A 25,403-nucleotide genomic window follows, 5' to 3' on the forward strand; every position below is an offset into this window, starting at 1 on the left:
CCTTGTGTAAAGATTTTATGTTTCAAAAAAATTTTTTTTTACATTCAGTTTTAGATTAACCCAGTCCCAACTGGTGATCTACAAAAGCGTTATAATAATTCAAAATTTTAACCCAATCCCTATTTATGAAAAAGAATTCCACTAGAATGTAAGTATGGGTCGATTAACTGTTGAGTCATTTTTTTTTTCTTACTGGGCACCCCAAGTTTCAAACTAATTTGGAATTTTCAGATATCTTCTCCAAGGAAGGTCCAGATGATTGGGGGAAAGATCCTCGGGGATTTGGCCGATGAGGTTTATTTCATTGAGAATGAATGCACAAAATAACAATAGATCTAGCTAATTAATAATCCACGCAGATTTGGTAGAACAAAGATATTGTTATTTTTTACCATTAATTACTTCCTAAACAGGAAGTCTTATTAAGTTAATTTCAAAATGTAACCGCTTCTCAGATATTTTTTTTTATTATTTACAATTGTAAAATCTACAATGAACCAATCTAGCCTGTGAAAAATTGTCGAGAACTAATGCAACTACCTCGCTTGTAATGAGTAATATTTGAATTGCTTTTGATTCTAGTCGTATGGAACCGATTTAATTTGCAGTTTATCCAATGGCGACTATTTGTTCGTTCCATCCGAGGATTGCTTGAGTCATTTATTTCAGATCAATTTAGATTATTTTCTGGTACTGCTTACGAACTGCGTCGAGTCTAGATCGGTAGTCGTTTCTTTTGCTATTATTTCTTTTAGATTTGGTTGTTGGTTTATGTCGAATATTACGATAGCAATAATATGGCTTGTAAGGACAGCAAACGCCGTCGGAGGTCTTTCGGGGAGTTAATTCCCCACCCTTTCCATTACCAAGAGTCATCAACTGATTAATGAGCTGATGTCAAAGAAATACTGACCGAAAACATGCAAAAAGTAGTAGAAAGATTAAATATTTTACAAGGTGGTTGTGTGTTTTATCTTTTCTTTTCATTTTCAAAATACAAGCTCAATAGTATTAAAGCCAAATCAGCGCCTGATTACCCTCGTGCGATGATTCTAATGGATAATATCCCATCCAATTTTCTTCGCCAACGAGTTAGGCGGCAAATAGGACAAATAATATTAAGCTTAATTTAAGCGCTCCCACTTTTTCAAAAAAGGTCTAGAACTTAGTATGTGCAGTCTCTAAAAAACAATAGTGGGAAAAAAGAAAAGAGTAGCCAAAAATTGTCTAACCATTGGTTCCAAGAATTCTTGAGAAAAAAAAAAATGCTTATACAATCAAATGGCAATAGTGGTAACCAGGCATTGATCGAATATACCACATAGCTGACACGAACCACATATTGCTATAGCTCAATTTTCGCGACGTTGTTTCAGAACGACATGAAATTTGTTGCTTGCTGTGGGTAGATTTACACAGCCAACGAAACAAAAAAAAATCACAAACTCTTTTTAAGTTGTATTCTTCCGAATTCCTAATTAGGTAGTACTTAGCACTGACACGACCTATCTAGACCTAGAACTGCAGTAAAATTGATCCATGATCTTTTTTTTTGTTTTTCCTGCACGGGTTGCGCCCGTTGATGCAGGGTTTCATGTGCGATCTGTACAATCTCTAATCTGATTGACTAACTATATGTTGTAAAGTGAACACAGCCCGCGGAAAAAGTTTTGTGTGTTGTGTTCAAAGGGATTAGTTTGTGTAGATAATCTTATTAGTAAAGTCCACAAGATCTCACAAACTGGCATACGTCATCTTATAACCTCCTTTCGTTGCCAATTGGAGCTGACACAATGTTTACTTACTTCGGAATGTTTGACTTTGGTGCAACCAAAAGCCAATTTCATGTGCCTTGAGAACAATATAATTTCACTCAATTTAGATAAATGAGATTTATGCAGGTTTCCGAATCTGGACGCACTTTAGAATTGAGGAATCAAAAACGTCCACTTTGAGACCAATTAAAGAAGATTAACAATGAAGAGAGAAAGAAAAGAAATACAATCCTGCATTGAACTATTATTGCGCTAATATTTTTTATAGCAATTAATTAAAAAAATAATATTAAATTTTTTTTTGTTTACACTTTGCCATTATTATTTACCACTTCACACATCTTTGCAGAAATTTTTTTTTACAGCCTAAAACAACAACATCCCACATATTATATAAACATAGTCAGTCCCAAAACTCGATTGATCTGGGATATAATTGTTGCCAAAACAATTTGATTTTTTACCCACACATCTACATTCCTTTTTATTTTCGTGTGTTTATTAAGTTTTCACCAACTATAGTCTTTCCTTAAACTACTATTTCCAACTACTACTACTACTCGTTTTATATTAAATCAAAAAGTTTTGAACAATGAAATATTCTACTATTGCTTTATTAGCTGTTGCCACCACTGCTTTAGCAGCTCCAATGCAACATCAACACCACCAACATCATGAACACGCTGAAAAGAGAGATATTGTCACCAAGATTGTTTACGTTGACTCTCAAGGTAACACCATTGCTGCCCCACAAGCTCCAGCCACCAACTCTGCTGACTCTGTTGCAACTTCTACTGCTGTTGCCACTCCAGCTGAAACTACCCAAGCTGCCTCTCCAACTAAGTCCGCTGCTGCCCCATCCTCAGCTCCTTCTTCATCTTCTTCATCTTCTTCATCTTCTTCCCAAGGTGGTATCCAAGGTGACTTGAAGTCCTTTTCTGGTCCAAACCAAAAGTTTGAAGATGGTGTTTACGACTGTTCTTCTGTTCCAACCGGTCAAGGTGTTATTGCCATTGATTGGATTTCTGGTTTAACCGGTGGTTGGTCCACTATTATGAATGCCAATGGTGACACTTCTTCCACTTGTTCCGATGGATTCTACTGTTCTTACGGTTGTCAAGCCGGTATGTCCAAGACCCAATGGCCATCTTCCCAACCAGCTTCTGGTATTTCCGTTGGTGGTTTATTATGTAAGGGTGGTAAGTTATACAGATCTAACCCAGACTCTGACTACTTGTGTGAATGGGGTGCCAACAATGTTAACTTTGAATCTGAAATTTCCAAGGATGTTGCCATCTGTAGAACTGATTACCCAGGTTCTGAAAACATGAACATTCCAACCTTATTATCTGCTGGTGGTAGTGCTCCAGTCTCCGTTGTTGACTCCGATACTTACTACACTTGGAACGGTGGTAAGACTTCTACTCAATACTATGTTAACAATGCTGGTGTTTCTGTTGAAGATGGTTGTATCTGGGGTACTGATGGTTCCGGTGTTGGTAACTGGGCCCCAGTCGTTCTTGGTGCTGGTACTACTGGTGGCAAGACTTACTTATCTTTGATTCCAAACCCAAACAATAAGGATCAACCAAACTATAATATCAAGATCGTTGGTGACGACGTTAACGGTAGTTGTCAGTATGAAAACGGCCAATACAATGGTGCTGGCTCTGATGGATGTACTGTTACTGTTAACTCCGGTAACGCCAAGTTTGTTTTCTACTAAGTACCTTTTTGAATCTTAGAACAATTGCTTTTTGATATTAAAAAAATTTTTTTTTTGTTTAGTTTGATCTCTTTTTCTGTTTGGGTTTATTATACTTTTTCTTTGGATGCGTTTTGCTGGTTTGCTATTGTACATACTAATACATCTATATATTAGTTAAGATCAACTTTTGATCGCCAGTTCATTTTTCTAGATTTCTTGATACCAATTAGATAGATTTGTATTTATATTTGTATACTTCAATTTGAAAATTACTTTTAAAATTATCTTTTTAACCAAATGCAACAGAGTAACAGTAACTAATTATCAATTCGTTGTTCGTCTTAAACAGATTAAACAAATCACCAATTGTTTCATCTGGATTAGGCAGAAATGAATTTTGAACATACAAGTACAACAAGCCTTTGTGTTTTAACCGTTGAGATAGAAACCTCAGTAATGTAGATATTGTTTGTGAGGATGATATTTTAAATACTTTAGGATTGATTGATGGTGTAGATCCAATTGATTGGAATCTAATGGTTATCTTTTGTATTTGTGCTGAGTCAGGTTGTGTATGTTGCCGTGGAGATACCAAATCCGGGCGGGCCTGATCTTGCTTTGATGTTGACGGTTGTAATTCTTGGTTCTCATGATCTAGTATCGTCTTGTTCAATTGTTGGTATTGCTCCTTAGGTAGTTTCTCAAGAAACACAGACGTAGACAACGGTATCTTTGGTTGAAGTTTATCATCGTCTATTTGCTCCTCATACTCTGAAGAGGAATATGAAGAAGAATCGTCTGATTCTGAATGCAATGTAGTAGACATTAAGTTTGAGGTACGTTTATTTAGACTTTTTATGTTTAACTTACTTCGGTGGTACCTTATCCTTTCTACACTTTGCGGGTCCCCCCCTCCCCACTAAACAAAACAGGCAAAAAAAAAAAGTTCCATCCAGAAATTACTCACAATTCTTCACGTCTTTTATTCTGTGTCAATTTCTTTTTACCTACTCACCAATATAGTTTAACAAATCGAAGAAGGTCCCGCTTTACCCACAATGTCTGAAACTGATGTGTCAAGCGATACAACCATTGAACCCTTTGTGTTTGAAAAGGTATTAGAAAACTTGGAAGCTGGCTGTCGCGATGCTATTGCCACTAAGGATTACTTGTCCTATAGTACCCTCTTGGATATCTATTTAAGTGAACCCCTGAAATATACCAATGAGGAAAAGGAAAAGTTATTGCAGTCTATCTTGGATATTTTACAAGAACACCCTGACTTGACATACAAAATTGGATGGGATTTGCCCAGCTTGTTACTTCCCTATGTCGACTCCGATTATCAGTTTAATAAAGGGATAAGAAACTCTCCTTGCGTATACAAGATCTTGAAACTGTTTGAGTGTTTGGCCCGCCATGGTAATCCCAAAGAATTGTTTTTAAAGTGCTGTGAATTATTATCAACTATTAAAGTTACTGATAGTCCATCAACTATCAAACCTGAATTTCAAGAAAACTTTTTTGATATCAAGTTGTATTGTATTTTTGAATTGATTGATGCATGTCTCAAGAGAATTCAAACATTGTATCCTTCCAGGTTCTTATCCATGACGGTAACTTCGTATATAAACTTAGCTTATGTCAATTTGGTCAGGGGACAATGGTCTGCTACTAATGCCCACTTTATTTTGAAACGGGCTTATAGTTTTGCTAGAAATTATATAAACCCGCCATTACCAGATCAAATTGATCCAGAATTAACCAAAGAAGAATTAGCCAAAATTACAGAGGATGAGGAATACTTACAGCGGAAATTGTTGACTGGGTTTTTGACCCAGTTGGTGTCGTACACCAGCAAGCTTGGCGCTGAAGGTTATTCCATTGATATGTTCAGTTGGTTACAAAACAAGAGCAAGAAATCCAAACTCACATTCCACTTTCAAATCGATCCAGTTTTATATGATCGTCTTGTAGAATTGGCTTATTCCTATGACATCCCCTTGCGTGATGACTTTAAAAAGTTTATCGCTGATTCTAATGCTATTTTCAAAGAGTTTGAATTTAAAGATGATACCGATGAGGATGACTTGAGTGGTGAAATATTTGAAAGATTAGTGGTTGATTATCAAAAGAATCTATTCACCAGTATTATTGATAGTGACTCTAAAAGTATAAATGATTCAATTATCGGTGAATTGATCTTGCACACTCATGTTGTATGTACCAAGAAATCATTTGACCATGTTGATGTTTCCATTTATGATGCCGTCGTCATGGGTTTAAGAATACTCATTCCGCAAATGGTCCAGCCAAGTTTTGTCAACCGTGGTGCATTTGATGTTGCCGTGTTTTGGTCCTGGTATGCCATATATCAAACTGGGTTAAAACGTAAGAAACCTGAGGTTGAATTTGCCGCAATTCCTAAATTGTTGTTGAGGCTCTACATGCAAAGTATTTTGTTTACCATAATCCATTGTAAAGAACAACCAAACCATAGATTTATGTTGTTTACGTTGTTATCCAAGATATTATGTCTTGCTCCTGAGAATACTGGGTATGAATTCATTAAGGACACGTTGGAAAATTGTCCTTATGAAGCAACAAAGGCTCCAGTTATTGGGGTATATAAGGAACTTCTTCTTAAGGATAAGTTTGAGCCGGTGGATAACCTTGAAGAGGAATTTCTGAAGGCTTCCTTGGACGATAAGAATAGGGAAAATGACAAGGAGCAAAATGGAGACAAAAAAGAGGATAAACCAATCGTACCACCTCCGTTGCCACGTAGATCAACTGGGAAATCACATAAATTTTTTACTTTTACCGAGGAAAGACTTGATGATTTACTAACCTTGATTTTATTTGCCCAATCAAGTACATTTATTGCTAACGAAGACAAATCTGTTTCTATTGATCCAGCTACGTTATCCACGTTGGCGGCATACTTGAATTTACTTATCGTCTTGAAAAAGGACAAGATATTGCTTGAGAATAAAGACAAATTGGACCGAGTTCTTAGAGTTGTCGAAAACAATATTGATGCCGTCCAGACAAAACACAAGAATAACCCTGAGGCAAACCAATTTGAATTTAATGCTGCTGGAATGCTTGAACTTACAATTGAAAGATTTAAAGATTAGCTTTTTTTTGTGTATGTATGTATATATATAATCCTATAACATTGTATTATTGTTTATCGCTTTTTCGAAGAGCCTTTTTTGTTGGAAATGTTTCTGTCATCAACTAACGGCCCCCAATAGACAAAGAATCCTTCTTTGGTAGTGGTGATTTCTTCTTCCATTTGCAACTCCTCATCATCTATGAATGGATCTTCATAATCGTATTTACCAACTTTACGAATCATTCTGATTTCATGTTGTCTAACTAGTTGTTGTTCTGTCAATTCCTTATCTTTGGCAGCAGCAGCAGCAGGTGGTGGTGGTGGTGGTGGCTGTGCCAGTTTCTCTTCATCGACAATCACATCTTCTTCGTCATCATCATCCATTCCTTCGTCGTCTTCATCCATCATGTCGTCCATGATATCAATGGCTGATTTTGCCTTGGGATGAACAACAGACCATCCATACTTCTCCTCAGCTAATCGTAAAACATTGATTACTACTTCTGCTTTGCCTGGTTTCGGGTCCTTAGGGTCAAGTAAGGGGATATTTAATGCGATTATAGGAGGTTCTGGCTTTTCCTTCTCCTTCTCCTTAGACTTATCTTCCTGTTTAGTCTTATCCTCCAGCTTGGTCTTATCCTCTTCCTTCACCTCATTCTGTATTTCTTCAACCTTATCCGACTCATGATCCGAGTTCAACAAATCGACAAATGAAGGAGCTCCCAATTTAACAGGGGCAGCACCAGCACTAACCAGGGATCGTTCTGTGATCATACCTGCATGCAACGGTTTCTTGACTGGCGCGGGAGCAGCACTGGTGACATTAGCAAGTGCCAGCAGAGTGGTTGATTCTGGGCTCTTTTTCTTTGGTTTTGAAACCGAGTCGGCTTTTGGAGAAGCTACTTTCTTTGGAGGAGGACGTTTCTTTCTTGGTGGGCCTGAAGTGGTCGTTGTAGCAGTTGCAGCAGCCGGTGTGGGTGTAGGAGTCTGTGGTTTGGGCGAGTCTGATTCGTCATCCAAGTTGATGATTGAGTTGATCGATGTCTTGCTGTGGAATGCACCTCCTGTAGAAGTACTGGCAGCAGGGCCAAATTGGATATTGGTTTGGAACTTCTTGATTTGGTCACTATAGTTGAAATTCTTAGACTGTTGATCCGAGGAAGGTTTAGGCATGAGTACCGGCAACGATGAGGACTGTCGTGAAGAAGATGTAGTTGCCGCTGTCTGTGGTTTAGGACTGGATTTATTTGATGCATTCTTGGATTGAGGTTTACTCTTTTTGGCAAGGGTGGGTAATTTGTCTAGTATAATAAGTTCATCATCCTCGGGTTCAGGGGTCGGGGTGCTTGAAAAGTTGAATGTGGTTTGGTATCGTGATACAAGACTCAGCAATGATGTGTTTTTAGATGGATGAGAATTGGTCGTAGGTTGTTTGCCTTGAGGTTGCAGTAACGGTACAGAACCCGACATACTGTTATTGTTGTCCTCCTGGTTGGAATTTGAATCTAGCAAGGAAGATATAGGCACATTGCCATTACTCTGGGCCATTCTGTTGGTGTTTTATCTTATTATGAAGTCAACTTTAGTATATATATATACATATATATTTGCAGTGTAATAGAAAAGCTATATGTGGTGTAGGGGAAATGTTATGTTTTCGCCTTCGCCCATTTTCCAGCGTTACCTGGTCACAGTAAAATCGCACTATATTTCCTCCCATGAGATTTTGATTTTCGCCGGTTGAAATTTATTTACAATTTCTATGTATAAAGTTTAGTGTACGTTGTGCACTTACACGCCATACTTGCGCGCGCCTTGTGACACACACGCATACACACAAAAGAAACACTCACGCTCTATCCAATTGAGTCTGGGTACTGTGGTATCCCAATTTACTCAAAGTCAACGAGGTATCGCATCCATATCCTTCTAGTGAGTTCATCAGTAACTCTCCATTCCAATAATCCACGTATACGTGACACATAGGAAGACCCATACCCAAGAACAATTCATATGGTCTAGCCATGAAATGTTCTAAGGTTGACTTCTTTCTTCCAGTTTGTTCACTAAGTGAGGATGCGTGTAGTGCATCTGTAGCTTCGGTAGTTACAATGGATGACCCAGCAGCAGTGACCTTCAAGTTGGAGTAAAGTTGTAATCCCGGTATAGTGTGGAAATTAGCCAAACTTTTCCGGGCCTGGTCGGGACTCTTTCCAAACGACCAAATCTTTTTGAGTTTATCATGAGCAATTCCTCCTCCTTGATCAGAAATTCTGAACAACACATGCTTATCCAGGTTAACAATGGTCACCTTAACGGGAGGTAAAATCTTGGATGTCTTCTTCGAATGAGTCTTGATGGTTGCTTCAAATGAGTTTCGGAGTATTTCATGCAACATATAATGTAAATGAGGCACCATAAATTGGAAAGTTGCGTCTAAATCTCCATCGATCTCTAAATCGGGTAATCGTTCAATTTCTGGGAAACTTGGTGCCATGGAGGATTTAACCATATTGGCGACAATATTGAAATGGTCCACGGCATTACATTGGTTGAAAATTTCACCGAGATAATGTGGGGGTTTCTTATCGTATGGGTTCTTATTGTAGTTTTCACTAAGTGATAAATGTTCTTCGGCGATAACTCTTCTACTGATTCTTGATCGTAACATTACACTCATAAACTTGTCTAAATCCTCTTGAGGCAAACTTTGGGCAATGGAAACTTCCAATGCCCCCATCATCAAATGAGACAAGTTAAAAACATGATCATCCAACAACTTAGATACAGTTTCGCAGAATCGGTTATTTTGCTCAATTGTTTCAATCTTGGAGATTTTTCGAAACGCATTAAATGAATGGTAGTAACTTTCGTAAATTTGCGCCAAGTGGAAATTATTAACCACCCCAAATGGCAACGTCTGCAAATCTCTAATTCTCATGGCTAATCTGATGGGAATTTCTATTCTAACGAAATTGGCACTGTTTATGATTTTTTGCTTGGTTAATGTGTTTCCATACCCTGCCAATTGTCGAAGCGACACGGGATGGGGGAGTTTCTTCAGGTATTCCAACAACACTTGATTTTGATAGAAATGTTGCGGGTTTAGAATGTTGGAGTATGTGGGAAATGGACCGAGATTCTTTAAGTGTTTGGCGATTTCTTCTTTGCTGTATGATGACATAAAATCTCCGTGGATATAAGAATGGTGGGTTATTGGGGTGTTGGTCAGGTACCTACAAGCTAGAATTAATCCAGCATTGTATGCTGCTCGGCGTGTGCTTAATTTTGTTGATCGATTTATCATTTAGGTTTCTATGTATACTATAGTCTCTACGGTGATAAGTCTCATGAGGCTGTCTGATTTTGATTTTAAAGAGGGGTGGTGGAAAGCGGCGATAACTTGATATCCTGCTGGTTTCCACACGACTCATCTTTTTTAGATACGGTCCAACGGACAATTATCGAATGATTTTACATGCAGGATGACTATATATGTATGTTCTAACCTAAGGACAAGTATATCCACCGTCAACAACAATGTCACTACCAGTAGTATATGTGGATGCATCAGATGCCAAGTATAAGAATGCACCAACAACTTCTTGGGTAATTCCCTCTCTGCCCATAGGAGTAAACTGCCACCATTTTTCTCTCGTTTCGGGATCGACGAAATCAGTAATGCTAGTAATAATATAACCTGGAGAAACAGTATTCACTCTTGCAAAAGGCGCCCATTCAACAGCAAGCGATTTTGCCAAATGCTTAACCGCAGCCTTGGTGACATTATACGGCGTCTGTGATTGAGGTACATTAACAATGCTGGCGGAAATTGAACTGGTGAAGATCAAGGATCCCTTGCCGTTTTTTCTAAAGATTTTCCCCACTGCATGAGCACAGTAATAAACACCACTGTAATTCAAATCAATCAATTCTTGCCAAGTATCGTACCCGTCAACATCAAGAACAGGACCTTGTGTCCAGGTAATACCAGCATTGGCGACAAAGATATCAATTGTGCCGAAATCATGCTCAATTTCCCCAATCACCTTCTCAACCTCGGCAGCAACGCCTATGTGGCATTTGTATGCCTTGGCACGAACACCATATTTCTTGGCGAATTCATCTGCTTTGGCAACAGCGTCAGCATTCGAGTTATACCAGATGGCAATGTCGGCCCCTGCCTGGGCAAACGCTTCAGCTACAGCTAAACCTATCCCCTGGGACGAGCCAGTAACGGTGGCTACTTTCCCCTTGAGTGAGAATAAGTCAAGCACGTTGATTGCTAACTTTGGTGGTTGGGTGGGCAACAGGCCCACTCCTGGATTGATGTAAGATCTAATCGGTGACATCGCTATGGTTATGTACGTACATGTAGGTTGGGAACGACGAGGCTAAGATTGAACAAGTTAACCCAAGCCATTTAATTTCATGGTTATGTCTGTGCGGCTGCCGACGTCTTACCTAATGGAGTAAGATAATTGTTTATTTTTTGTGTCTCCGAGGAAAGGGGGAGGCGGGGGGTTGTCCTGCAGGTTGCGACCTAATGCAGCCATCAGCCAGCCATGCGAGACGAAAACGAAACTCATGCACATTATAAATTGCAAGTTACATATTGTGATTCCAACAGATAGGCTTTTCGGCATCGGATCAATTGTTTTTATAAATAACGTTGTAAAGTTGTTGTTTACAAAAATTCTCGTTTGAATCAAGCTCGTCATACGACCCACCCTGTGCAAAAAGCTTATCTCCTACATATAAACTTTGTGAATTCTCCCGAAATGAACGTCACCAGTACCGGATATTATACGTCGCTGTATCTAAATCAGCAAATGAGCAAAAGACGACAACACATTCCCTATGACCAATACTACTCGTCGTACTACCACAATGACATAGAAGATAACTCCATCAGGGATGAAGAGATAAAAACCATCCTATCGTCTCCCAAGTCCAGGGCCGTCTCCGAAAAACCAAGAGTCCCCTCCAAAACATCATTATATAGCCAGTCGTCATCTCCACCATCATCTTCCAAGTCATCGCGTCCAACCATATCTGCATACTCCTCGGATTCCTCATTGGGAACCAGTGAAATGTTTGTTGCTGATGATGATGACGAACTAGAATCAGAAGAAGAATCAGACGACCCTGACAGACTAGCAGAAGAACTCACACCCGCCCATCTCAATTACTTAGCTACCCAACCACAATACGTACCGTATCGTCCGTCCCGACGCGATCCTTACCAACCCCAACCTCTTTCCCCCGTTCAACAAATACACTATGTTGCTCGTCCACCACGAGTGCGACCCAACAAGAACGGAGACTATTACATCAACCAACAAAAAAAGTACGATAAAGCATCAGGAGATATGAAACCACGACTTTACTCCCACAAGACATTCAAGGATGTGTTTATCAACAAGGATGAGAAATTGGACCGGTATAACCCCATGGATTTGGTGTTTGAGGGGAGAGACGCCAATGCAAACGGGAACAAATTCTTGAAGAATGTTCAGACAATTTTGAAAAAGGATGATTATAATGACTACAATTACTATGATCACAAGACGAAAGAAAAGAAGAAAAAGAGTCCCGTTAAGGAAGTTTTCGTCAGTGATGTTGAAGATGACGATAGTGATATCGAGTCTATCGACCAGGAAACTTTCTTGAATGAAGAGCAAAGAAAGATGATTAAGAAGAATTCAACTTTGAAAAAGGCGTGGAAAAAGAAAATTGCTAAGGCAAAGAAGGAGTTGGGTCGAGATTTTGATAAGTTTGCCATCAAGCAGAACGAAATTGAGCATGAATTGAAGGAGAAGAAAGAAAAAGAGAAGGCGGCAAAGAAAGAGGCTAAGGAGAAGGAGAAGGCTGCCAAAAAGGGCAAGAAAGAAGATAAAAAAGAAGAAGCAAAAGACCAAGAGAAAGAGGAAAAGAAGGAAGACAAGAAAGAGGAGAAGAAAGAAGAGAAGAAAGAGGAGAAGAAAGAAGAGAAGAAAGAGGAAAAGAAGGAAGAACACAAGAAAGCAGATGACAAATTCAGTCCTGGCTGGAACTATCTTCTTTCTCTTGTGAAATACGACAGACCAACTGAACCCAACAAGGAAAAAGAGGAAAAGGAAGCGCCTAAGCCCAAACCCAAACCTGCTCCGGTCATGGAATCTCCATACACCAAGAACACGAGAATAATCAAGAAAAATCTCAAGGGATTCACTAAGAACTCCAAGATAATATTTGGAAATTGGAATCAACCTGTTGCAAATGTGTTGACTGGCGAGTTAGCCAAGACCGACAAGAAAAAGGTTTTAAAACCAGCAAGTGTAAAGGCAAAAAGTGTTCATAGTAAGAGCATACACAGCAAGAGTATCCACAGTAAGAGTATTCACAGCAAGAGCGTCCACTCCAACGAAGAAGGTGACGACGATGTCGAAAGTAAAGAATTTGTCATTGAATGTGATAGTGACAATTCAGATGAAGATATAGCTGAGGAACTTTACTATAACCCAATAACGAAACAACTCGAACCAACACCGCCAACATCGCTGTCATCAATGGAAGTGGATGATGTTGATTCGGATTCAGAAGCGGCATCTGTTCATAGACTTCCATTAATGTATCAAACCATGACCCATGCCCGGTCGCTAGCAGGAAGATTCTTTACCCTTGACCCTCATACACCGCTTGCGGTAGTGTCCAACTTTGTCAGTTTGATCAAGAAAATTGACATTATGAGGCGTGTGTTCTCACCCATTGATATCATGGGCGAATGGTTTCCTCAAGCCCAAACCTTGGTGATATTTCTCGAATTGGGAATATTCATGTGGATCTTGTTTGAATTGAGTCGGTTAATTGATGCCTTGTGTATGATGATCAAGGCATTCTGTGCACCTATGATTGCCATTGGGCGGTTCATGAATAAGATTATATAGAAACAAGTAGGTATATATATATAAAGTACAAAAGGTAAAGAAACAAAGACATACACAAACTAACTAATTATCACACGATTTTAAAAAATAAACAAAATGTAATTAACAATGAACAAATTAGGCAAAACAAAACATAGACAAGGATATCTTCTTCATGTTAATAATACAGCAAAAGTATTTTTTGGGATTCAACTCTTTTGGACTCTATGCTTGACATTACCATTAACTCTAATTCCCTTAATGGTAATACCAGTTTCTTCCACAGGAAATTTTCTAGGTCTTCCTCTCTTATCCTTCTTTTGAAGCAATTGCTGCACGGCTTCATCGTCTAATGTTCGCATGGAAGGTGGTTGGTTGAATAATCTCGACAACGAAGGCGACAAGTTTTCATTCTTGGCAGATCTTGCAGCGTCATTAGTACGACGTTGTTTCTTTTTAGGTTGGGTTTGTTGTGGTGGCAGTTGTTGTTGTGGTTGTTGCTGTTGTTGCAAATTTTGAGTTTGTACAAGGTTTCCGTTTGAACCATCGACATGGGCAGTCGCGGCAGCAGCTTCCTTCATGGTCTTGTTCAATGCTTTGAAATGTGGGTGGCTAGAGTCAATGAATGTGTTGGTAGTTGGATCATGGATCAACTTCTTGGGACGTCCTCTCTTCTTCTTACCATCAGCAGTTAATTGGTACTGTTGTTGCACTTTCAACAATTCTTGTTGTTCCTGTTGTTGTCTCCTTTGCTCTTGCTCAAGTTCTTTTTGTTGTTCGAGTTGTTTCTTGGTAACACGTTGCTTTCTGGGTTTCTTTTGTGGTGGCTGTTGTTGTTGTTGTTCCGGTGAGATCGATCCAGTAGGAGCTTGCTGTTGTTGTTGCTGTTGTTGAGGTTGTTGGAGCAGCATGTGTCCCTGTTGGTGGATTTGTTGCATTTGCACCGTCAGGTATTGTCTAGGCTGAACCTGTTGTGGTTGGACAACTTGTGGCTGTTGGTGTTGCTGCTGTTGGTGTTGTTGCAAATATTGTTGTTGCATAATCAGCTGTTGGTATTGTTGCTGTTGTTGAGGGGTGAAAGCCAGAAGTTGGCTTGGGTCCAATTGTTGAGGTTGGTGGTCATTGGTCAATTGGGAAGCAAAAATCTGTTGTGTAGTTGGTTGAGGCGAGGTTTGTTGTTGTTGTTGTTGTTGTTGATACTGGGTATATTGTTGATTTTGAGATTGATTTTGTCCCTGTTGTTGTGCGTGTTGGGTTTGTTGTGGTTGGATATGACGGATCTGCTGGACCGATGGCAAGCCCATGTTGGGAACCCCCGTGCCCAATGCCGATCTGTGGCTAGTGTGTGGTTGGTGGTGCATCTGGTGGCTCAATGGTGGTACTGGAGAAGTCCGCGAATAGTATGGCGCAGTGTTCTGCAACATATTGTGACGAATATTCTTGCCTCTATCCGATAACATAGGGTTCGTGGCTGATGGAACAACTCCTACACCTACGCCTTGTCCTTGTTGAGGGTTGGTCCCGGCGTTGGAATTATTATTGCTGTTACCATTGTTATTGTTGTTGTTTTGGAGATTGCCATTATTGCTGGCCGCGTTTGACGTGGGTGGGTTCAAATTATACCCTTGATACGCACTGCTGTAGTTGTACATCTTATTTGATTATTCGACACTTTCCTCAAGTTAAACTCAACTGACTTGATAGATTAAGCAGACCGTGTATCACTAACCAAACCTGGTGCTGGAGTTGTACTATCAGAACAGTAAAAAAAAAAAAGTTGAGAAAAAAAAAATATAAAAAAAAAAAAGAGCAGAATAAAAACATCACCTAAAATAAATTTTTTTCTTTTTGATGAGCCAAAGAAATATTAGTGGTCCAAAGAAAAAAAAAAAGGAATTATTGTTTTTAGTTTTATTTTTATGGTTATTTTGTTGCTCAAATCTCAACAATAAATATTTTCGTAAAAATAAAAAAAAAAACTTCACAGGTACACGTCACTATGCGGAGTAATTACATTTCAGATTTTGTAGTTAGAGTAGATTTTCTAGATTATACACAAGTAAGCAATTTATTGCTCGTTGGTAGTTTGAGAACAGATAGGGGAGACCTTTGACGGAAAAGTTTGGTCACTTCTTTTTTTTTTTGATTTTCCCTCACTCGTCCAATTCTGAAAAAAAAAAAAATAAATAAAATAAAAACTTAAAAAAAAAAAGGTTTTAATTTCATTGGATTGATTTTTTTTTTGGTTGATAGTTAAATTTGTTTATAGGTTGTGAACCTCAGCTGGATTACTTATCAATTGAATTTATGTACGGAGGGAGAGGTGCTTACAATCCAAGCAGAATACACAGTGTGTATATCTGGTTTGTGCAACGTTTGGAAAATAGCATTCCCTTTTGTCTCACCGTCAACATGGTAAACTTTTGTAGTCATAACATAATAGGAAATTATTTTTTATGCGGATAATTGGAAACAAAAAAATAAAGCCTTGTGAAATAAAAATAAAAATGAAAATAAAAAAAAGGACCTGCCAATTCACCCTTCAAATATGATGGCTAGAGAACAAAGGTGGTGAGGTGCGTGTTGGATCTTGATGTTGACGTGAGTGGTGTTGTCAGTTCAATTTACCTGAGACGTTTTCTGTTTAATTTTTACTAGAATTTGCTGAATATGGTATTTTTTGCAAATTCTCTAGAAAATATTCAATAAAGGTAAACTTGTTATGACGTTATGCAAGGATGAAATATATCGTACAGACCACTTCCAAACTTTCTTGCAAAACCAAAGTATATTTACTCTATCGGGAAATCTACAATTTAAACTGCTGCTTCAAAGGACAAATTAAATCTACCCCACGCTTTCTAAAAATACCCAAATGTGTGGGATTTTAAAAATTTACTTCTTGTCTACCAGTAAAGAAAATCACAAACTTCTTGGCAGACACTCAGGGGGACTATTTCCAAATGACTTCGATTTCTTCCATCATCGTATATCTGGAAATTTCTTGTTCGTGTTTTATTCGTGGTATGTGAGGAAATTTAGTTTTTTTAGCTTTTTTTTTTATTTTAATTTTTTTTATTTATATAATTTTTATTTATATAATTTTTATTCATTATTGCAACCATTTCAATTTTCTTAGCTCGTCTTTTTTTTTTTGCAATTGGTTTTATAATACGGTTTTGTGGGGCCCATTCTTTTTCCATTTAACCGAACTAGTCATATGGTTGACAATATGCTGGCAGAAACTGTATAGTTAATCAACGTCAGATTTGCGATTAGTTTGTTCTGATTTGCTTAGCCACCAATTTGACGTTGACTTGCATGATTAATTTTCCCGATATTCCAAAAAAAAAAAGAAAACTTAAACCTTGCACTAGTTATATTAAGGTTCCTTAACCTCAATTACAAACTACAGTTCATCACATTTACTTATTTGTTTGTATTTCTGTATATACTACATTTATAAACTATACACACCCTTAGTTACTAATAGTTAATTGATTAGCTGGTATTTGAGAAAGCAAGGAGTCTTGGAAATATTCCACAAATTGCTTAGAATCAGTGACTTGTTCATCAAACTTAATTTTAAACTCAACATTAACCTTGGATGTGTCATAGCTGTGGCTTTCAGTTTCTTTAGTTCCAAGACCAAGCAATTCATCAAAGTCATCTGCTGGGGCGGAAAATGAAGGAGTGGAGGTTGGTTTGGACAAAAATTTATAGTTGATATCGTACACCTCAAATCTGTTTTTGGTGACAGGCGCACTTACCAAGTCTTCAAATATATCGTCCGAAGAAATTGAAACTAATGAAGATGGGGTTGGGGATTCGGCGTATTCTGGGAATCTTGCAGCATAAGTTTGCTTGATGGCGTTGGATAATGATTTCTCAAATGCAAATCTGAACTTGGCTTGTGATACGTCCTCGCCTAATTCAGAAGTTAATTCTATAGTGAGAATATTCTTTGGCTTTGGTGGTGCTGCTGGAGTGGCAGTTTCTGCGGATTTAGCAGATGCTTCTTCCTTTGGTGGAGCTGGGACAATGTTAGATAAATCCAAGTGTTGTTTGTTGTTTAAGAACTCGGTAAGCTTGACGACAGAGTTGATGTCAATTGATCCAATGTGGGCCAATACATCACCCTTTAATAATCTACCTTTAGGACCCAGGGCTGGGATCTTGGCCAATGCTTCCTCATTAGAAATACCATGTTCGTGTAATAATAACTCTACGGCTGGTGATATTTTTTGATTTGGGTTAGCTGATTTGAGAACACCAGTTGAATCTGCTTTAGCTTCAGTTGCAGAGGGTGCTGCCGGAGCAGAAGAAGATTTGGTAGTTTCAATAGCAGGTTCTTCCTTTGCTGGTGTTTCTGCAGCTGCTGGTTCTTCAATAGTAGGTTTGGTCAAACTACTCAAGTCATCTTCTGGTTCAGCAATGAATGCAATTGCTTGTCCTACAGGAATACCCTTGGCTCCTTCTGGAACAAGAATTTCCCATAATTTCCCATCATCGACGGCTTCGACATCGATATTGGCCTTGTCGGTTTCAACTTCCAACAAAACATCACCGGAATTGAAAGAGTCTCCTGGTTTGAACTTCCAAGATACAATACCACCTTCGGTCATGGTTGGTGACATCGCAGGCATTTTGAACACGGATGCATCTCTTAAAAGGGAGGTACCGGTAAATTGTCTCTTGGACAATGTTTGGATGATTGTCCTCTTTAAAGTGACTGCTCTAAGCATTGTATGTAGAGTTGTGTGGTGAATAATTGATCGGTACCCTTGGCTGTCAAAATTTTGGATTGGGTTTTTTTCAATGAATTGACAAGCTTAATGCTTCGGAACAATACCACCGAGTGTAATCTACGGACACAACATTTCCGCGAGATTTGATCACGTGGATAGTATCACATGTATGTAGCTCACGTGAAAATGTATCACGCACGCGTTCGACATTCTAATTTTTTTTTTTTCGCTTGGGTCACACTTGGTAATTTTTGGACCAAGAATGTGGCAGGAGAATCCCGGAGATTTCAGGATAAAAGGAGCTAAGGAATTTTGCAATCGTCATGATTGGGGTATTTCCACGTAACAAGAAAACAGACTAGACCCCTCCTCCACATATCAAACAAAAACATTTACCACATCTCTTCTTTTCCACAGTTGTTATTTGTTTCCAAGAGGTTTAGTTTTGACACTGCTATTTATAGGATTATATCATATAAAGGAACCGCTAGACCCACCACAAGACTCAGTTTCCATTTTAAGAGTCCATACATCACAAGCTGGAAAAAATTTTACGCAATTGCTACAAGAGATAGTTCGTCTATATACTTTCGCTCCTATTCAATTAATCCTATCGTTTATTCACTGTCTTTTTGAGTTGTCAAAACCTGAGTGACGTTGTCGTGAATTTGCCGGAAGACACGAAAAGAACCAAAGCTAAAAAATTTCTCCTGGTAGTTTCAAATTTCCACAAAAGAAAAAACCAGAAAAAGAAACAACCACCACCGTAACCACACTGGTGTAAAATATTAACCAGGATACAGATAGCATAGATCAAAAGTCCCTCATAGTACAAAGGAAGACACTGATAACTACCACATCAACACAATATTTTATTTATTAGCACATCTTACCTACATTCACATACACTGTTAGGTTTTCTTTTTTTAACCTCAAAAATAGCAACAAAGTTTACAACACAACATAGACACAATCAAAACCAGCCATGCCTACATTACAATCACAATCGTTCATATCAACACTAGCGAATAAGCTCAAGATGAAGAAGGTACTAGGCATACTAAAAACATATGGGAAATTCATTGGTCCAGGACTAATGGTGTCTGTGGCATATATGGATCCAGGGAACTATTCCACCGCAGTTGCCGCAGGTTCAGCATACAAGTACAATTTGCTATTTCTGATTTTCCTATCCAATTGTTTAGCTATTTTCCTTCAAATATTGGCGGCCAAATTGGGTGCTGTTACGGGGTTGGATCTTGCGGCTAATTGTAAGGCCAATTTCTCATTCAGAACAAACTTGTTCCTTTATATCTTGACAGAAATTGCCATTATTGCGACAGATTTAGCCGAAGTAGTGGGTACAGCTATTGCATTAAATATTCTTTTCAAAATTCCACTTTTCCTAGGAGTATTGATTACAGTTATAGATGTCTTGATTGTCTTGATGGCATACCGTCCCAAGGGACCATTGCTATTCATTCGAATTTTTGAATCATTTGTTTCACTTTTAGTGGCTGCAACAGTGGTTTGTTTTGCTATTGAGTTGTATCAAGTTACTCACGATTCATCAATACATTTTTCCGTCTCAGAAGTACTTAAAGGTTTCCTACCAAATCCAGACGTGGTTGATATGTCAGATAGAAAAGGAGGCAATGGATTATTCCTTAGTTTGGCCATTATGGGAGCTACAGTTATGCCACATTCATTATATCTTGGATCAGGGTTGGTTCAAGCAAGATTAAAGGATTTCGACGTCAAAAATGGATTGTTCAAACCATTGAAGGTTGGATTTGAACCATCTGAACAAACTCGACCTGATAGTATAGTTTCTTCATCTACAGAAGTTAACGGTGAAGATGAATACGATTTAACACCATTGGCTACTCCATATATTCAAGACCAGTACGAAAAAGAAGATGAGCTGACTTTGAATGTAGAAGAAGACGATGACGAAGGTTATCGTCCTTCAGTTCAAGCCATTGACCATACCATGAGTTATACAATTATCGAATTGGTGATTTCATTATTTACAGTTGCCCTTTTTGTCAATGCTGCGATTTTGATTGTAGCAGGGGCTACCCTTGACAGTGATAAGATTCCTGGACACCTGATGTTCCGTCGAGACGAGCACAGCGATGGAAATGATAGTGATTCCGATAGCGACAGTGATGGCGAGAACACCGATTATGGGAATGCCGACTTGTTTACAATTTATCACTTGCTTTCTCGTCATTTGTCGCCAACTGCTGGGTTTGTATTTGCTTTGGCATTGTTATGTTCTGGTCAAAGTGCCGGTGTTGTTTGTACATTAGCGGGTCAAATGGTTTCTGAAGGGTTTTTGAATTGGAGTATGTCGCCAGTTGTTCGTAGATTGATTACTCGTGCATTGGCTATTGCCCCTTGTTTAATTGTTGTGAGCATGTCTGGACGTGATGGTCTTGCAAGAACTTTAAATGCCAGTCAAGTTGTATTATCGTTTTTGTTGCCTGTGGTTACTGCACCATTGATTTATTTTACCTGTAGTAAAGAGATTATGAGAGTGCCAGTATACACTAAGGATGGCGATGAAGATGTTATTTTTGAAGCGGGCACAGTTGATGAAGAACGGGTTGAAAATAGACCAGTGGCGTTGAAACAAACTCCACAAAAGCGATTCAAGAGTTCCGATTCTGCGATTTTACTTCAAGATTTAAGAAACTCACATCCTTGTGCCGGATGGGAAGATGATGAATTAGACCATGAACATCAACAGCACGACGAGGAGAGAAGATTAATTGAAACTGCCGCCTCCGAAGCTGCATATTCACAATCACATTCAATGATGAAGACTGGATCAGTCAGCATCCCTGTAACCACCACCATTTCCAATGATAACAACAATACCTCACTTCCAATTGAAATCTTTGAAAATGACGATCATGAAGTGTATCGTATTCAAGGATACAAAGACTTTAGTAATGGCCCTACGACAGCATTCCTTGCGGTTTTGATTTGGGGGTTCATTACAGTGTTGAATTTGTATTTGATTGGAAGTTTGTTCCTTGGATATGATGTTCCATTATGATTTTTTTGCATGTTAGTTTATTATTTATTTATTTATTTCTTTGGTTTCGTATTCTGGTTTAATAGAGACGTGTTATTAGAATATATACTCATTTATAATTAGTTTTCGTAAATCTTGACATGTCAACTTTGATTAATTGTGGCGCGTCCGATCATATCAACGCGACTAGAGTTCCATACAGGATCACATTGAGTATGTTTCCTTCCTGTTTATCATCTCACTTTGTGCACGCAAGCACATCGAATATCCAATAGGGAGTGAAAGGGAAGAATACAAGGCTACAATTCTGAAAAATAAAAGGATAGTTGCTATACGCAAATTAAACAATCAGATTAAAATCTCGCAGATCTCGCAAAAACAAAAAAAGAAAAACAACCTTTTGCAGTATAAACACTGAACAACCATGCCAACAGTACCTAGACTAAACCACACAAATACACGAATAGACCCAGGTTCTGTCGATTCCATACTTGAAATCCTCCAAGAACCAGAACAGCGCACGCTTGTGGCTGACAAATACGCCAATTCCAAAATTATCGATGCAGAAGTGAAAGCGTACGCCAAACTTGCTGGGAGTGATTGGACTTACTACATCAAGAAACTAAGTATAAACATAGGCCGATCACTGCCCCATGATGGCCCCAAACAGGACAATGTGGATATAGACTTGTATCCGAATCCGGCGGTTTCTCGACAACACGCAATTATCAGTTATAACCTCCATGTTCGATGTTGGGAATTGAAAGTGGTGGGCCGAAACGGAATTAAGGTGGACGGACATAAGAATAGTACTAGTGTAGTGGCCCTAAGGTCAGGATGTGTTATAAATATCATGGGAACAGAGATAATGTTCATTGAAGCTAATTCAAACATTACTATCCTGCCGAGATTTGCGGCTTTGGTTGAACTGATAAATAGAAAATCAGTGTTGTTGAAAGATGATACCCCACCACCTTACACATACACCACAATGATCGCTCAAGCAATCTTGGCAGATCAAGAGGGATTGTTACCATTTGATAAGATATACTCGTGGATACTAAATCACTATCCTTATTATGAATGTACACGAACAACTACGTCACTACATAAATCAATTGCCCATACCCTCAATACCAACAAGGCATTTGAATCAGTCAATGAAAACCCCAGTGACAAGACTCTCGCCAAATGGCAGATTAATGAAAAATATAGAAATGATTTACTACTGTATATGCTGTTGGAATATCAGTTTACTAAGTTCCCCACCATAGCCAATTTTCAAGATGCTTCGCTAAGACTTAGTATACGCAAATCAAATCAATAAACGTTATTATTATTAGTTTTTACTCAATATAAACATACTTAGTTTAAGCATCGTAAGTAGTAGCGTGAACATTACCACCTCTACCGGTCCAGTTGATGTGGATCCATTCACCCTTCTTCAATAAGTCATTTTCTTGACCTGGCAATACTTGGAAAGTGTGGGCACCGAAGTAATCTCTTTGAGCTTGCAACAAGTTAGCTGGTAACCTGGCAGATCTTAAACCATCGTAGAAAGCTAAAGCAGTAGAGAAAGCTGGAGCTGGGACACCGTATTCAACAGCCTTGGCAATAGAAGCTCTCCATCCGGATTGAGCCTTGGTGATAGCCTTGTTGAAGAATGGGTGGAACAACAAGTTTTCCAATTCTGGGTTTTCTCTGTAAGCAGCAGTGATTTCACCAAGGAAAACAGATCTGATGATACAACCACCTCTCCACATCAAAGCAATACCGGCATTGTTCAACTTCCAACCATATTCCTTAGCAGCTTCGTTCATCAACATGAAACCTTGAGCATAAGAGATAATCTTGGAAGCATATAAAGCTTGTTCCAAGTCATCAACAAACTTCTTTCTGTCGGTGATTGGAGAAGCACCATCTTCAACGGTTGGACCAACCAAAACCTTAGAAGCGGCAACACGTTCTTCCTTTAAGGCAGAAAGACATCTGGAGAAGACAGCTTCACCAATTAAAGTAACTGGCATACCCAAGTCCAAGGCATTGACAGCAGTCCACTTACCAGTACCCTTTTGACCAGCAGTATCTAAAATCTTTTCAACCAATGGCTTACCGTCGGTTGGGTCATTGTAGTACAAGATATCCTTGGTGATTTCAATCAAGAAAGAGTCCAAGACACCCTTGTTCCATTGAGTGAAAACATCACCAATTTCCTTGTCAGTGAACTTACCAACACGCTTCATAAGGTCATAAGCTTCACAAATCAATTGCATATCACCATATTCAATACCGTTGTGGACCATCTTGACGTAGTGACCAGCACCGGCTTCACCAACCCAGTCACAACATGGTTCACCATCAGACTTGGCAGCGATATCTTGGAAGATATCCTTGATGTGTGGCCAAGCTTCTGGGTGACCACCTGGCATCAAGGATGGACCAGTTCTGGCACCTTCTTCACCACCGGAAACACCGGAACCGACAAATAAGATACCCTTACCCTTTAATTCGTCGTATCTTCTGTTGGTGTCTGGGAAGTGAGAGTTACCACCATCAATGATGATATCACCTTCTTCCAAGTATGGTAATAATTGGTCAATGAAATCATCAACTGGCTTACCAGCCTTGACTAAAAGCATAACTCTTCTTGGTCTCTTTAAGTTGTCAACCAATTCCTTGATGGAGTGAGCACCAATGATGGACTTACCCTTAGCTTCGTTAGCTAAGAAGTGGTCAACCTTGGAAGTGGTTCTGTTGTAAGCAACAACAGTGTAACCGTGGTCAGCAGCGTTAAGAATCAAGTTTTGACCCATAACAGCCAAACCGATCAAACCTAAATCACCCCTAGGTAACTTGTTAGTATTGCTGATATGACGAGATATAACTGATAGTCTAGAAATTGCAGACATAGTTACTTCAATTGAATTTCCCATTTCCCCTCATAGTGACTTTTGCACCTATTTATATTATTTTTCGCTGACTTGATATACCGCGGTACGGCTTTTTTTCATGTCAAGCTACTATTTCCGTTTTTCAACTGGTGTTCTAAGCTTGACTATGACACACCCAAAGATGTGAAAATTTGAAGAATTGTACTTCTGCTAATCAAACAAAATAGATATTGCAGAGTAGATTTCTCCTATTTCACTGTTTGTAATGTCAATTGAAGAATTTTCAAGATTGGAGATTTCCAGTTACAGAACGTCACCTCCCAAATGGCATGATATTGGGATAATATTGCAGTATATACATGCAATGAGACCTTGCAAAGTATACAAACTGGAATTGAGTTGGCAATTGATGAATTGAGTGGAGAATGTAAAATAATTTCAAATGGATTGGGGAGGGGAACTTAAAAACGTGCACGAGCACAATTGATGTGGTAACGTTTGCCAAACTGAGACAGAAGTAAATACATACTTTGGAGCAGACATTGTTTATATATATATATTAATATTGATACAATTGATATCAAAGAAAGAAAAGGAGAAGAAAGAAAAGGGATCGTTGAAAAATTCTAGGGCAGGGAGATTTTGTTGAATATTTATAACGTTGTTGAAAAAAAAAAATAAAAAAATAAAAAAAATGACAGAACGAAATTTCGTTGAAAAAAAAAACACTCTTACTACAACGGGGTTTTGGAAAATTTACGTGAAGGCGAATTGTTAATATTGTGCTTACGTGTGTTAGAAGTAATCAATGCGTGATTAATTTGGTAATGTGTAGTTTAGTACAATATTATTATTCAACCTTCCCTCTGTAAAATATTTTTACTTTTAAATTACTAATGGAGGGGGGCATTACATGCAGGTCATCAACTAGATAACAATCAAACGCATAAACGGATTAATTGTGTTTAACATCGACTTGGTTAAGAAGAAGCAAATAAAAAAAAGAAAGCACCAACACCAATTGGAAGGGATGGAAATATGAAATTTTTACTTATTTATTACTAAAAACTAAGTAATTAGTAATGGAGATTTCGTATATGTATATTCCTTACATTGCTACTAAACCCTATTTATAACTCCTCGCCGATTATCGGTGCTGGAATTTCCGGCTACAGGCTAATTTCTTTTTTTCTTTTTTTTTTTTTT

At 38.6% G+C, this 25,403-nt stretch overlaps 12 protein-coding genes across 12 annotated transcripts; 5 read left to right on the forward strand and 7 right to left on the reverse strand. All coding sequences in view use genetic code 12, as the record gives it.

Annotated features, from left to right (window-relative positions):
• Positions 1-2,221: 2,221 nt before the first annotated feature.
• Positions 2,222-3,760, forward strand: SIM1 (SUN family protein; the record flags this gene model as incomplete). Its single annotated transcript, XM_007375784.1, has 1 exon — positions 2,222-3,760. One exon carries the CDS (start codon positions 2,368-2,370, stop codon positions 3,499-3,501), a length of 1,134 nt encoding a protein of 377 aa, XP_007375846.1.
• A 12-nt stretch (positions 3,761-3,772) lies between these two features.
• SPAPADRAFT_139378 (uncharacterized protein) lies at positions 3,773-4,309 on the reverse strand (the record flags this gene model as incomplete). Its single annotated transcript, XM_007375785.1, has 1 exon — positions 3,773-4,309. The coding sequence occupies one exon, from the start codon at positions 4,307-4,309 to the stop codon at positions 3,773-3,775; it is 537 nt and encodes a 178-aa protein (XP_007375847.1).
• Positions 4,310-4,458: 149 nt separating this feature from the next.
• On the forward strand, positions 4,459-7,212 carry YBP1 (Ybp1p; the record flags this gene model as incomplete). Its single annotated transcript, XM_007375786.1, has 1 exon — positions 4,459-7,212. One exon carries the CDS (start codon positions 4,542-4,544, stop codon positions 6,621-6,623), a length of 2,082 nt encoding a protein of 693 aa, XP_007375848.1.
• On the reverse strand, positions 6,677-8,152 carry HPC2 (Hpc2p; the record flags this gene model as incomplete). Its single annotated transcript, XM_007375787.1, has 1 exon — positions 6,677-8,152. One exon carries the CDS (start codon positions 8,150-8,152, stop codon positions 6,677-6,679), a length of 1,476 nt encoding a protein of 491 aa, XP_007375849.1.
• Positions 8,153-8,201: 49 nt separating this feature from the next.
• Positions 8,202-9,932, reverse strand: SPAPADRAFT_61645 (alpha-ketoacid dehydrogenase kinase family protein; the record flags this gene model as incomplete). The annotated part of the gene is made up of 1 exon (XM_007375788.1): positions 8,202-9,932. One exon carries the CDS (start codon positions 9,909-9,911, stop codon positions 8,454-8,456), a length of 1,458 nt encoding a protein of 485 aa, XP_007375850.1.
• On the reverse strand, positions 9,899-10,994 carry SPAPADRAFT_61649 (SDR family oxidoreductase; the record flags this gene model as incomplete). The annotated part of the gene is made up of 1 exon (XM_007375789.1): positions 9,899-10,994. The coding sequence occupies one exon, from the start codon at positions 10,954-10,956 to the stop codon at positions 10,114-10,116; it is 843 nt and encodes a 280-aa protein (XP_007375851.1).
• A 391-nt stretch (positions 10,995-11,385) lies between these two features.
• Positions 11,386-13,533, forward strand: SPAPADRAFT_55986 (uncharacterized protein; the record flags this gene model as incomplete). Its single annotated transcript, XM_007375790.1, has 1 exon — positions 11,386-13,533. The coding sequence occupies one exon, from the start codon at positions 11,386-11,388 to the stop codon at positions 13,531-13,533; it is 2,148 nt and encodes a 715-aa protein (XP_007375852.1).
• Positions 12,604-15,276, reverse strand: SPAPADRAFT_61651 (uncharacterized protein; the record flags this gene model as incomplete). The annotated part of the gene is made up of 1 exon (XM_007375791.1): positions 12,604-15,276. The coding sequence occupies one exon, from the start codon at positions 15,162-15,164 to the stop codon at positions 13,722-13,724; it is 1,443 nt and encodes a 480-aa protein (XP_007375853.1).
• Positions 15,277-16,957: 1,681 nt separating this feature from the next.
• PDX1 (Pdx1p) lies at positions 16,958-18,278 on the reverse strand (the record flags this gene model as incomplete). The annotated part of the gene is made up of 1 exon (XM_007375792.1): positions 16,958-18,278. A coding segment is annotated over one exon (1,262 nt), but the record flags the coding sequence as incomplete, so codon positions are not given.
• A 1,531-nt stretch (positions 18,279-19,809) lies between these two features.
• SPAPADRAFT_61654 (divalent metal ion transporter) lies at positions 19,810-23,521 on the forward strand (the record flags this gene model as incomplete). The annotated part of the gene is made up of 1 exon (XM_007375793.1): positions 19,810-23,521. One exon carries the CDS (start codon positions 19,942-19,944, stop codon positions 21,325-21,327), a length of 1,386 nt encoding a protein of 461 aa, XP_007375855.1.
• Positions 21,731-22,633, forward strand: SPAPADRAFT_51123 (uncharacterized protein; the record flags this gene model as incomplete). The annotated part of the gene is made up of 1 exon (XM_007375794.1): positions 21,731-22,633. The coding sequence occupies one exon, from the start codon at positions 21,731-21,733 to the stop codon at positions 22,631-22,633; it is 903 nt and encodes a 300-aa protein (XP_007375856.1).
• Positions 22,677-24,215, reverse strand: GND1 (phosphogluconate dehydrogenase (decarboxylating); the record flags this gene model as incomplete). Its single annotated transcript, XM_007375795.1, has 1 exon — positions 22,677-24,215. One exon carries the CDS (start codon positions 24,213-24,215, stop codon positions 22,677-22,679), a length of 1,539 nt encoding a protein of 512 aa, XP_007375857.1.
• Positions 24,216-25,403: the final 1,188 nt, after the last annotated feature.

Source organism: Spathaspora passalidarum, assembly GCF_000223485.1.
Source record: "Spathaspora passalidarum NRRL Y-27907 unplaced genomic scaffold SPAPAscaffold_4, whole genome shotgun sequence".
Taxonomy (NCBI): domain Eukaryota; kingdom Fungi; phylum Ascomycota; class Pichiomycetes; order Serinales; family Debaryomycetaceae; genus Spathaspora; species Spathaspora passalidarum.